This window comes from Lytechinus pictus, chromosome 16, assembly GCF_037042905.1.
Source record: "Lytechinus pictus isolate F3 Inbred chromosome 16, Lp3.0, whole genome shotgun sequence".
Lineage (NCBI taxonomy): Eukaryota > Metazoa > Echinodermata > Echinoidea > Temnopleuroida > Toxopneustidae > Lytechinus > Lytechinus pictus.
In genome coordinates, this window is record NC_087260.1 from 8510478 (window position 1) to 8522731 (window position 12254).

Here is a 12254-nt window from a genome sequence, read left to right on the forward strand (position 1 = left end):
CCTGCGGGAGAATACTGGATTGCGATCCAATCCCCCGTTCTCCCGACCCCATGCCAAAATCTCCCGGATTATCAGGATTTTTAGCTGTTAAATTGTAAAATTCATACAAACGACTGTTTTACGAGTCTAGCATGTTCAACTCCTTAACACCCACGTGTTATCACATTTTCATTTTACCCAGTAACTTTTACCAGTTTTTGTATAATCGTACATTGATTTCTAATGCAAATGAAGATAATTTTACTGGTGAAGTAGTCTAACAAGCCATTTTATTTCCGGGTTCTACAATGTGTGTGATGAAAACACTTCAGCGGTACTCCATGCACATGGCCCCCGATGCGCCCCGGCGCGGCTCCAGCCGGCCGTGCTGCGCCAGGAAGCTACGAGAAGGGAAGTTCGTTCACGAGCACTGCGAGGCATTTTTCGTAAGCTTGTGTGCGCTTTATTCGAGCTGAAACTGTGGATCAACAATGGGATTAACAAGTGAATTACTTTTACACCCTGACTTTCAGTTTCAGGAATATTTTATTGACAATCCTGAAGAACCAGAACTTCAGAAGCAAAGTGGAGATTTTTCGCCTATTTTCACTTGGGTTGATCGGATTCGAACATTTTCTCTTTCGTGAGTGAGCTAGCCTGGCGCTGGCTGGCTGAGCTGTGCGAAGCACGCCACGTCCCGATTCATCCACACTACAATCGCATCGTCATTGACCATGGAGATCATGAAGATGGAGTCATCCAAGACCAAGACGACAAAATACTTTTCGAAGTTTAAAGATAATTTTCAAGCGGAATGGGACTGTGTGACAATTTTCACAGGAATCCCTCAGAGACTTTAAACAGTCCACATATAAAGCTCTTTTAGTATTTACCATGTTTACCACTACTGTACTGCAGCCCATTCCCCCTCTGGCCAATTAAAGGTATTTTCATGTTGAATGCGTTCTTTTATGAATTATTTAAAAAATCTACTGTATTGCCTGAAGTGTATATTTAGTCAATGACAATTCATGAATTCTCTCTAATGTGCATTTAATCTATCAGAATTTTTTTTGATGGTTTAGACAGCTGTCAGTTACTATCAAATGTTGTTTCTTAATGTGTTTTGCTACCCAAAGCTCCCATCCGTGGGACAACGTTCCGCCGCTCTCTCACAAAATCATACCTCCGCGAAATCTACTGGATTCTATCTTTCCAATGTCGGCAGCTCTGCAAAATTAAGGATATTTCGTCCCAGAAAAAATTTGACAAGCAAAAAAAAGGGGGGGGGGCACACTTCTGTTTCAACAGCATTTTTACATTACAAATTTTAATTTTGCTTCTCAAAAGGGGGGGGGGCACGGGCAGGCTGTGCCCCCCCCCCTGGATCCGCCAGTGGTCTCAACTCCCTGGTGGGCATTCCTACCAGAGTTGTAAGATTCCATAGCTAGGTGTGTAGGTTTTCACATCCTATTTTGACACCTGGGTGGAGAGTGGCGAAGTATGGATTGACCCCTTGCCAAAGGACACTAGGCCATGGTGGGATTCCAACACACGGCTCTCTCTGTACAATGCAAGAGTCAGTACTGCCTCGCCATGCTCCGCATGCACCACAGCGCTTCTGGACCAGCATTTTTTGAAAAGGGATATAAGAACTCAGTGATGTCTGTCTTTCTTTTTAGGCAATTGATGAGTTGCTAAGCTGTAAAGCCAATACCAGTCTACCACTGGGTCAGAGTATAGGAAGTGCTTTGTGTGTAGCGGCTAACACACAGTTTGAATATAGAAGAACCCCTCAGCAGAGAATAGCATTGGTATGTATGGAACACCCCTTTGTCATAATGGACTATTCCTGTAGGCAAGCACGATGGCATGCCATTGGGTGATTTTGATGTTGAAATTTGGATTGCTCCCCCTAGCTCCAAAACTTATTCAGAGTTTGTAAAACTGATCCAGATCACATTTACATCTCAAATACTAGTCAGTGACTTTTCGGGACCATCTTTATTTTACGTTTGGTGTTATAATCGTGTAAAAATTGACCTAACACCAAAAGGTCAACACCGTACTTGAAATCACCCATTGACATTGGGTTTATAAAGATTATTTATTGGAATGATTCTACACACTTTTGTTTCATGATAAACGAAGGTAACTGGTATCATTTCATCTCCGTTTTCAGCATGCAAGGTAAACTAGATTGATGTGGGGTATCATGGATAGAATAGTTGATCCACTCTAAAGTGCGAGTCAGAAAAAAAACTTTACACTTCGAATTTCGTTGAAAAACAAGATCCATTGAATTTTACCATATTTACTGCAGCTCTTGTACCATTCTGACTTCAATGGCATCTGGGTCCCGTAACACAAAGGTTAGTGATTGATCGTACGCTTGCTTTTCACGATTGATTGTACATTGTAGTCAATGGAATCAATCGTAGAATAATGTTCTACGATCATTGCCAAGTTTTGTGTTACAGGCCCCGGGATTCACTCATTGCATTCGTGCCTTTGGTGCAAATCAAATTGTACATCACTCCATAAAATACCTCCAATTTTTTTTCAAGCGTTAACATACACCATGTAAAAGTGGTATCAAATCATTCTGGAGAAGATACTGATGGGGGGAGAGGTGTCAAAACTTGGTCTGAAAAAGCCAAGTTACTATAGTGATTATGTTTGTTGGTATTATATTTCAGATTGACAAACTAGTCAAGGCTGGAGCAAATATCTTAGCTCCCATTGCTGTAGGACCTAAACGTCAGATGGGTACGGCTGTAGACTATGCATACTGGATGTTCAATCAGGTTAGTATGTAGTAGATTTAACACTCTAATTCTCTAAGATGTAACACTTATATGTATCTACCTCAACAAGATTTAACACTTATCTCTATAGGATTTAACACTTATCTCTATAGGATTTAGCACTTATCTCTATAGGATTTAACACTTATCTCTATAGGATTTAACACTTATCTCTATAGGATTTAACACTTATCTCTATAGGATTTAACACTTATCTCTATAGGATTTAACACTTATCTCAGCAGGATTTTGCACTTATCTCTATAGGATTTAACACTTATCTCTATAGGATTTAACACTTATCTCAGTAGGATTTTGCACTTATCTAGTGGATGTAACACGTATCTGTATAAGATTTATCACTTTTCTCGATGGAATTTGTCACTTATCTCTATGTTAGTTTTGCTCGATTTTGTGAACACTTTATTTTCTATTACCAGTCCCAGGGTTTGTTTTTAAAATGGCTTTCCATACGCTCAACAACATATGCTGGAAAAGGCACCCTGGTCGATGTTTCATTAAGCTGTTCATAAGTTATAAGCAACTTTGCGAACGACTGGTGATCCTTTTCTGCAGTAAATGATATACACCTAATTTTCATTGATGTTGATTTAGCTCTTAAGAAAGGATCACCAGTTATTCTTAGAGTCACTTGTAACTTAAGGAACAGTTTTATGAAACACCTACAGAGGGTCTGTTGCATAGAACTTTTGCCATAAAAAAAAACTGTGGCAAATAAACAAAAACTCTGGTATACCACCAAAATATGCCATTTACAATAACACATTGGAAAACTCTGGCTAAAAAGTTGCCGGAGTTTTTTTCTAAACAACAGGCACAAGGTATGACATTTCCTGTAACACAGTGGGTGCGTCGTGGTCTAGTGGTTCTGACTCTTCGCCTTTCAAACAGGGTCGTGGGTTTGAATCCTAGCCATGGCGTGTTTTCCTTCAGCAAGAAATATACCCACACTGCTGCACTAGACCCAGGTGAGGTAAATGGTTACCTGCAGGAAGTAATTCCTCAAAAAGCTGTGTGCACCAGAATTGGTAGACTAGCTTAGCCAGGGTAATATATATAGGAGCGCCTTGAGCACCTAGCAAAGTGGATACGTGCGCTATACAAATCCTATATTATTATTATTGAGATGTTATTTCATTGCTATTTTGCCATTTTAGGATCGACGGATTGCCCACATGCCCTACCACGCCTTGACCCATGCAGAGCGTGACACCTACAACGCTCGCAGGAAGCTGCTAAGTCACCTGGGTGAGATCCTACGAGAGGCCGCCGTGAAACGAGAGAAGGAACGCCTAGAACAGGAGGAATGCAATGGCATGAGAAGTGAGCTGAATTCTCTTTCAAGTTCAAGCGTTTATTTCTCGTGTGTCAAAAGATCAGTTAAAAGATACAATTTAACAATATTATCCACAAGGATTGAGTTACTTGATACTTGATGGAGTCATCCCTCTGGCAGCTCATACAGGAAGCTATACTGGGATGATGAATAAAGTTGAATTTGCATTAAGTATTTAGTATACATATACAAAATTGATAGCTTGATTACACATGATATAGAAAACATGAGAAGTGAGACACTAATAAAGAAGCAGAGCCTGCAATAAAATTTAGGGCCTCTATCTAATTATATTTATAGTTGGCAATGTTGCTTATTTCTGATATTGTATGAATTTAAGTTTTGAAATTTAACATGCATCTAAAAGCTTATTATAAATTTCATTACGTATAAAGAAGGACAAGACTACTTTGCATTTCAACGATTTTATAAATGATAATGATATAGGGTATTTATTTAGTGCACATTTTTCCATCTTGTTGGTGCTAAAGATGCTTCTATGTTTGATACCCTGGCTAAACTAGGCTACCGATTCCGGCGATCTCAGCTTTTTTCTTCATTTTAGGAATTACTTCCTCCCTGTACCCATTTACCTCACAATGGGTTGAGTGCAGAACAATGGAGATCAATTTTATGCTTTACACATTGCACTTTATACATTACTAAACACTTATGATACACAAAACAACGTAGTAGAATAAATGACAATACCAGGTAAAAGAAGAAAGATAACTCTCTGTATAATGAAACTCAAGCCTACCTATAATTATTTCAATTCAATTTCAATTCAATCTTTAATTCGCAAATAGGATAAAACTACAAAGAAACATCAAATAATGTGATTAGATAATAAAATAAATTGCGTGGCTTTCCATGAAGGTTATAAGAAACCTGTAAGGCTGGATCGCCAAAACATAGTAAAAACACAACAATGTTAATTAAAGAAAAACAGAATGTCATATTATCATAGTAAATACAATGTAGGAACAGGGAGAAAAAAAACTTAGAATACAAAAAGACACGAATTGAAAGGGGGGGGGGGTTAAAAACGGTACAAGTAATTATTTGAAAAGGTGATGAGGCCATCCATGAACAAAAAATCCAATGCATACTAACCCCCCCCCTCCCTCCCCCAAAAAAATCTTTGTTAATCACTCAATCACGCAATTTCTTCCAGAATCCTTCAGCTCATATTTTTTTTTATTCATACATGAAGACGCCTGGGTGGTAATTTGATTGGATTCTGCGCAAACTCGTTTTTTAATCATCACCACAACTGGCATTTTTCTTGAAACTTATCCTATAGGTGTAAGCCCAATTCATGACTTCTTTTACACTTGTGCTGAAATAAAAATTATGACACTGAAGATCACTAACACAGATAAACACATGTGGGACAGTGTTTTATTAATCGTTTCTTATTCTTAATCACATTTTTATACGCCCGTCCTAGACGGTATCACGCTCGGTGTCCGTCCGTTAACTTTTCCTTGTAAACGCGATAACTTCAGTTTGACTTAACCTAGGCTCATATAATTTTGTGTGTATGATACTAGCATGGATCCCAGGAAGCCTACCGTAAGTAACGGTGTATTAACCGCACCTTTTTCTCGGCGGGATATAAGCAAAAGTCGGGGGTGCGGTTTATACACGGTGACGGGTCTGAGCCCGCCCGCGTAGCCCCTCCCGAACATGTAAGAAGTCTGCCAGTTCACAACACATCGAGTGGCCGGCCGTAGCCGCCCAGTGCAATGTCGTTTAGAGGGGTATGAGCCGCGGGTAATGGGTAGCGATTATTATGATCTTATGATCAAATACTGTCGTAACAAATGCACCCACCTTCATGACACTAATTTCGACTTTATTCTCGATTCAAAGCAGCGAAGTTCCCTGGCTAAGTTCATAGAGACGCCAAGCATTCTCGGTAATAATTTGTCACAGCTGAGCGAGAGCCAAGAGCTAGCTTGCGTTGTATTTTGGTTTTAGTGCGACTTAAGCTGGCGCTATTCATTTAATTTAACCCCTCAAAGTCCCGTTTCGCGCCAGCTTATTTTTTTCTTTCCCGTTTGCTTTTCATAAGATACCATGTACACCGTGCACCACGCACGATAGAGACGGCACAAAGCCGTCAAACAACTGGAAAAAATACAAATTTCTTTGTTTCTTGAACCTTCCTGTAATCCCGTATCCAAAATTCATGCTAAGACATCGAATGCTAGACAAATTCTGAAAGTGATTGTGAGGTTGTGATGCAAGAAATGTGAAAGACACAGATCACAATTTGATAAGATGTACTGGTAGTGGTACCGTATCGAAGTTTGAAATGTACATGTACAAGAAAGGCAGTGCTGTGTGTGTACACTGTGACTGTGAGGTGAGTGAGTGTGTAAATTGCCAATATTGGCGGGACCTTTCTTTCTTGCTAACATTTGTAGATGAATTGATCAAGAACAGCAGATTTCTGCATACTGGTAATCTCTTTGAATACTTTGAAATCTTTAACTTAGTTTTTTTTTTTTTTTTTTTTTTTTTTTTTTTTTTAGTCCAAAGTTGGGGGTGCGGTTTATACACGGGTGCGGTTAATACACCGTTACTTACGGTATCTCTTTTGAGGTCAAAAGGTCAAGGTCACACTGACATGTTTTCATCTTACCCTTCTGCAGTCCTTGTAAACGCGATAACTTCAGTTTACCTTAACCTAGGCTCATATAGTTTATTTTGTATGATACTAGCATGGATCCCAGGAAGCCTTTTGATTTTGAGGTCAAAAGGTCAAGATCACAGTGACATGTTTTCATCTTACCCTTCTAAAGTCCTTGTTAATGAGATAACTTTAGTTAAACTTAACCTAGGCTCATATAATTTGGTGTACTAGCATAGTTCCCAGCGATTCTATTGATTTTGAGGTCAGAAGGCCAAAGGTGAAGTCGCCACCTTACACATTTCTTGCTTGACCAATAACTCCATTTTCTGTGTTACAGGCGGGCGTATTATGTGCTCGCCTTAGCGACACTCTTGTTCTTTTATCTTATCCTATAGGTGTAAGCCCAAGTCATGGCTTCTTTTACATTTGTGCTGAAAAAATTATGACACTGAAGATCACTAACACAGATAAACACATGTGGGACAGTGTGTTATTAATCGTGTCATATTCCTAATCGTCACAATTAACAACCGGTATTTTTCTTAAATCTTATCCTATAGGCGTAAGCCCAAGTCATGGCTTCCTGTACACCGGTGCCGGAGCCATGGCTTCGGACGGTAGCGTGGGCAGAAGCAAGAGCCCCTCCAGGATCTCCTCTAAGGGGGGCGAGGGAGGGGGACCCGACGGGAACAAACAGGTGGCCTTTCAGGCGACCACCAAGGATAGCAGTGGTATGGTACAGCCTCTAGTGGATCGGGATGAAGAGATGACTGTCAGGTATAAAAAGATTTTGTCGAGGAGGGTTCAGACTCCTCTGGGTCCTGTCTTACAAAGCGTTGCATTTGATCCGATCAACCTCGAACATATGGAAGTCCATCGATGACATCATTTTTTCATCAGGAAATTTGCACAATGTCCTTTGTAAACAAAGAAGAGCACACTAAATTTACAACCAAAAAATGAATGCATGAATGCACATCATATCTGGGTCCCGTAACACAAAGGTTAGCGATTAATCGTATGCTTGATTTTCATGATTGATTGTGTATTGTAATCAATGGAATCAATCGTAGAAAAGTGTTTCTATGATCATTCCTAAGCTTTGTATTACGGGCCCCTGGAAAATATTTCGAACAAATATGAATTTCAGATGTTGACGTTGCTGGCTTCAAAGTCGTGGTTGATCGTATTTAATCGCAACTCTTTGCAAGTTGGGTCTCTTTCATTAAGCTATTCATGAGTCATGTACAACTAGGGGAGCGTTCCGTCAGCATTTCTGTCCGACAATTTGTCAGATCTGACAACTTTCCTTGATTTTGATTGGCTAAGTATCTATCTTCCTATGTTACTTGTCAGATAAAACAGGGCCCGTCTTACAAATCCAATCAATCGTAACTCTATGGAAATCTATCAGTGTCATAATTTTTTCTCCAGGAAATTTGCAAAATGTCCTTTGTAAACAAAGGAGACCACACCAAATTATCAAGAAATCAATTTATGGATATACATTCATATCTATAATTTTTTTTGAACAAACGTGCATTTAAAATGTTGACTTTGCTGGCTTTCCATAGTTGTGATTGATTAGATCAATTACAACTCTTTGTAAGACGGGCCTCAGGACTTGCTGGATAAAACGTCCGACAAGTCCTTTCATGAAACGTTCCCCCAGGGGTGTGACATTTCAGTGGCCCGTTTCATAAAACTTGTTATACTAACAAATTTACAATAACAGTTAAAAGCTACTGAAATCCTTCCATCTGATTGGCTGATAGTAAATTTGTTATTAGAAACTGTTCTTTCATTATTATAACAAGTCTTTACGAAACGGGACCCTGCGTTTTAGCTGATTTCACTAATTTCTGTCTTTCATTTTCAGCCCATTTCAGCTTTTCTTGTACTTCGGTGGTTGTAATTGATGCCCTTTAATTCATATGCTCTTTCTTGTGTTAAATGTGAACTAAAATCTTAAAAGCAATGCATTCGGTGGTTGTAATTGATGCCCTTTAATTTATATGCTCTTTCTTGTGTTAAATGTGAACTAAAATCTTAAAAGCAATGCCTTGAACCTTAAGCAAGAATGCAATGTCTTATATACCAATTTTTTGCCAAATTTCGATGCAAGATGAAGTCAAGTGCGGTGATTATGTTGTGATGTTCAAATTATTCTCTTGTTGTCTCTTTTCATTGCAATATTCATAATGTTACTGGTATACATATGCCTTTTGCCTTATGAGAGCAAAGCATGTCATACCGACATTTGCAGTTTTTTTCTGAGGAAGTGTTGAATTAATTTGGAAATTGAAAATGCTTTAACATGATTCATTATATTTGTTTGTTTATTTACTTCGTGAACGAAATGCTTTAATTCTGTTTGGTGTTTAGATTTTACATATACATGTGTATATCCTATATCTATCGCATAAAAACAAGAAAATGCTCAAAGCAATTATAAAGGAGCATATTTATGAAAAAATTTCACTGAATCAACAGTTAATTGTCAAAAAATTCTATCTGTAAATTATCTGTCATGTACGATTGTATTCTCCTTTCTTAATTTTCTTTTCCTCTCTTTCTTCTCCTTCTTGATACCCATTTATATAAAGAAGAGCGGTTGTAACTTGAATAATTGTTGATAGTGCAGGAAACTTAACATCTCTCTTGGTTTTTTCTGCATTTTAATTGACCTTTGCCCCTTTTTGCATGCATTTACCCATAATCCTTTGGGTGTTGGTGTACAGTGGTGGTGGGAAGGTATTAATGACGGTGGATTTGTCGCAAGGTGGAGACCAGTCCAGGACCCAGCGACTTGTCAAGCAGGCCACCAGGTCTCACATCAGGTTGGCCCTGGAGTCTATATTACTAACACGTGTGACATACATTAGACCTGGTCCAGGAGATAATCTTAGTCTATATTACTAACACTTGTGACGTACATTAGACCTGGTCCAGGAGATCATCTTAGTCTATATTACTAACACTTGTGACTTACATTAGACCTGGTCCAGGAGATAATCTTAGTCTATATATTACTAACACTTGTGACGTACATTAGACCTGGTCCAGGAGATCTTAGTCTTCATTACTAACACTTGTGACATACATTAGACCTGGCCCTGGAGATAATCTTAGTCTATATTACTAACACTTGTGACGTACATTAGACCTGGTCCAGGAGATAATCTTGGTCTATATTACTAACACTTGTGACGTACATTAGACCTGGTCCAGGAGATAATCTTAGTCTATATTACTAACACTTGTGACGTACATTAGACCTGGTCCAGGAGATAATCTTAGTCTATATTACTAACACTTGTGACGTACATTAGACCTGGTCCAGGACATAATCTTAGTCTATATTACTAACACTTGTGATATACATACATTAGACCTGGCCCAGGAGAAACATCTTTGTCCATCTGTGACCAGTCGCCCACAAATCAAATGAATTAATTGCCCAAAATATTATTCAGCTTGAAAAAAAAACATATTCTAAGCTTTAAAGTGGATATATAACTTGTCAATATTGATCAACAATAACCCTTACAAGTATCCGATTGCATGCAGAAGAAATACAGCAAGAGCTTTAAAAAAATAAGGAAAAAAAAAATCAAAGTTTGAAGTTTGGTGTTCACTCAAGCAATAGCATGGATTACTGTGCAATAATGATGAAACTTGCAAGTAATCGAAAAAAAAAATTCAAAGAAGCTCTTCTGCCTTGTCTTTCATTCAGCTTTACAATTTCAAATTTTGACAGTATGAAGCTAAAGAATTACTCTTTCAGATAAGCTAATTTTTTAATGTTTTGCTTTTTGAAGACCACATGATTAATTTGGCTTTTTACCAAGTTGAAGTATGATTGCTGTTGACTAATGACAGACTATTTATCTTAGACCCTATTCTCCTCTACTAGTTTCTTGGACTGGTTCCCTTAAACCAGTTTAGGAAACCAGGGGGTGTTACATGAAAGTTGTCAGCACTGACTAAATTGTCGGAGCTGACTATTGCAGTGAAATCCATGCTTTTGATTGGCTGAGAAGCTCTGGCCTCTGACTGTTACTATGGTAATTGCCAGAGAAAGACATCTTGTCAGTGCTGACAACTTTCATGAAACGGTCCCCAGTTTACAATATTGCTTTGCTAAAGTGTTCTCATCACCATCTCCTGAAATGGTTCCCAGAAAAACTTGACGTAAAGTAGTCTTGTTGCTATGGGAACACACTCGGTGTGGTCACATGTTTCGCATGAAATTTGAAACCGCAGCGTAGGCAGTCTCCACACAGTGGATACTGAATAGTGTACTCAACATGCATGCATAATTACACTTCCGTGCAAAGATCGCTTCCCCGAAGAACAGTTGTATCCTCACCTTCATTTTAACTAGTTTAATGGAGCAAAGCAGTCTTCCAAACTAGTTTGGGAGATTTCTTGAGATCGCTTCCAAGACGGCTTCGATTATTCCCATTGGACGATAAACTGGTCTCCACTAAACTGATTTCCACTAAACTAGTTTAAGAAAGTATATGAGAATGGGGTCTTAATGACCTCTGAGAAACCCTGACATGACTTCTCTTTTTTTGTGTGTGTGACGTGCTGCACTTTTATAGATATACACTCTCTTGCACTTTTTGTAGGTATTGTCTCATGTATGATGTAGTTCCAGCTGTTTGTTAACCCAAGTGTGTGCTTGAAATGTTTATGTTTACATGTATTTCATTTAACTATAGTTATGCTTTTGCAACTTAATCTCTTACAGAATTTTCTGACATTTACTATTTTTTAAACACCTTTTTAACTTGAGATATTATTAACGTACCCTCCATTGTCATGTTTATCTGTACGTTTTTGTTTGTTTGTTTGCTTTTATTACTGCGTTGAAAATAATACCACTTATCAAATATGTGACCAGGCACCTCAAAACCAGCAACAGGTCACCCAAAAATTAATTTTGAGATTTTCTGTGAGCTGGAAAAGCACATCCCAAGCTTTAAAGGGGAATCTAGCCTTGGCCATAAAATGTTGTGTTGGGAAGGAGAAAAATAAATTAAACAGAATGGTGAAAGTTTGAAAGAAATCGGTCAAGCAATAAGAAAGTTATAGCTGCTTTAAAATTGAGATCACTAATACTATGTAGATTTCAAATTGGCAACTGGGTAAGTAAATTATGACAAGGGGCAAGGACAACTTTCCCATAGGCCATGTACTTTATTATCAGGGATTTGTGGTTTTCTCCTAAGTACCCATTCCCCTGGGGCAGTAATCTAAATATAACCCAGGTAGTATATTATTTTATGTCCTCATGAAAGAAAAATATAATTTGAAATAAAACTTTTGGGGAAAATGACATTTTAGCCATAATATGTATTGGAGTACATGGAAGAGTAGTCCTTGCCTTACATCACTATGCCATCCCATATGCGGCCAATTTGAAGTCTCCATGGGTATAGTGATTACCAATATTTAC

The 12254-nt window shown here is 38.4% G+C and overlaps 1 protein-coding gene across 8 annotated transcripts in view; it reads left to right on the forward strand.

The window, feature by feature from the left end:
* The window catches only part of LOC129278891 (ankyrin repeat and MYND domain-containing protein 1-like), a 31925-nt gene that overhangs the window by 16066 nt on the left and 3605 nt on the right, over nt 1-12254 (forward strand). For 4 of the 8 annotated variants that reach the window (XM_064110920.1, XM_064110918.1, XM_064110919.1 and 1 more), the window contains exons 12-16: nt 1662-1793; nt 2679-2786; nt 3965-4130; nt 7348-7564; nt 9529-9627. In XM_064110920.1, coding sequence (XP_063966990.1) covers nt 1662-1793; nt 2679-2786; nt 3965-4130; nt 7348-7564; nt 9529-9627 — 722 coding nt within the window. The remainder of the gene's footprint in view (nt 1-1661; nt 1794-2678; nt 2787-3964; nt 4131-7347; nt 7565-9528; nt 9628-12254) is intronic. The other 4 variants (XM_064110923.1, XM_064110925.1, XM_064110922.1 and 1 more) reach the window with 1 other exon arrangement.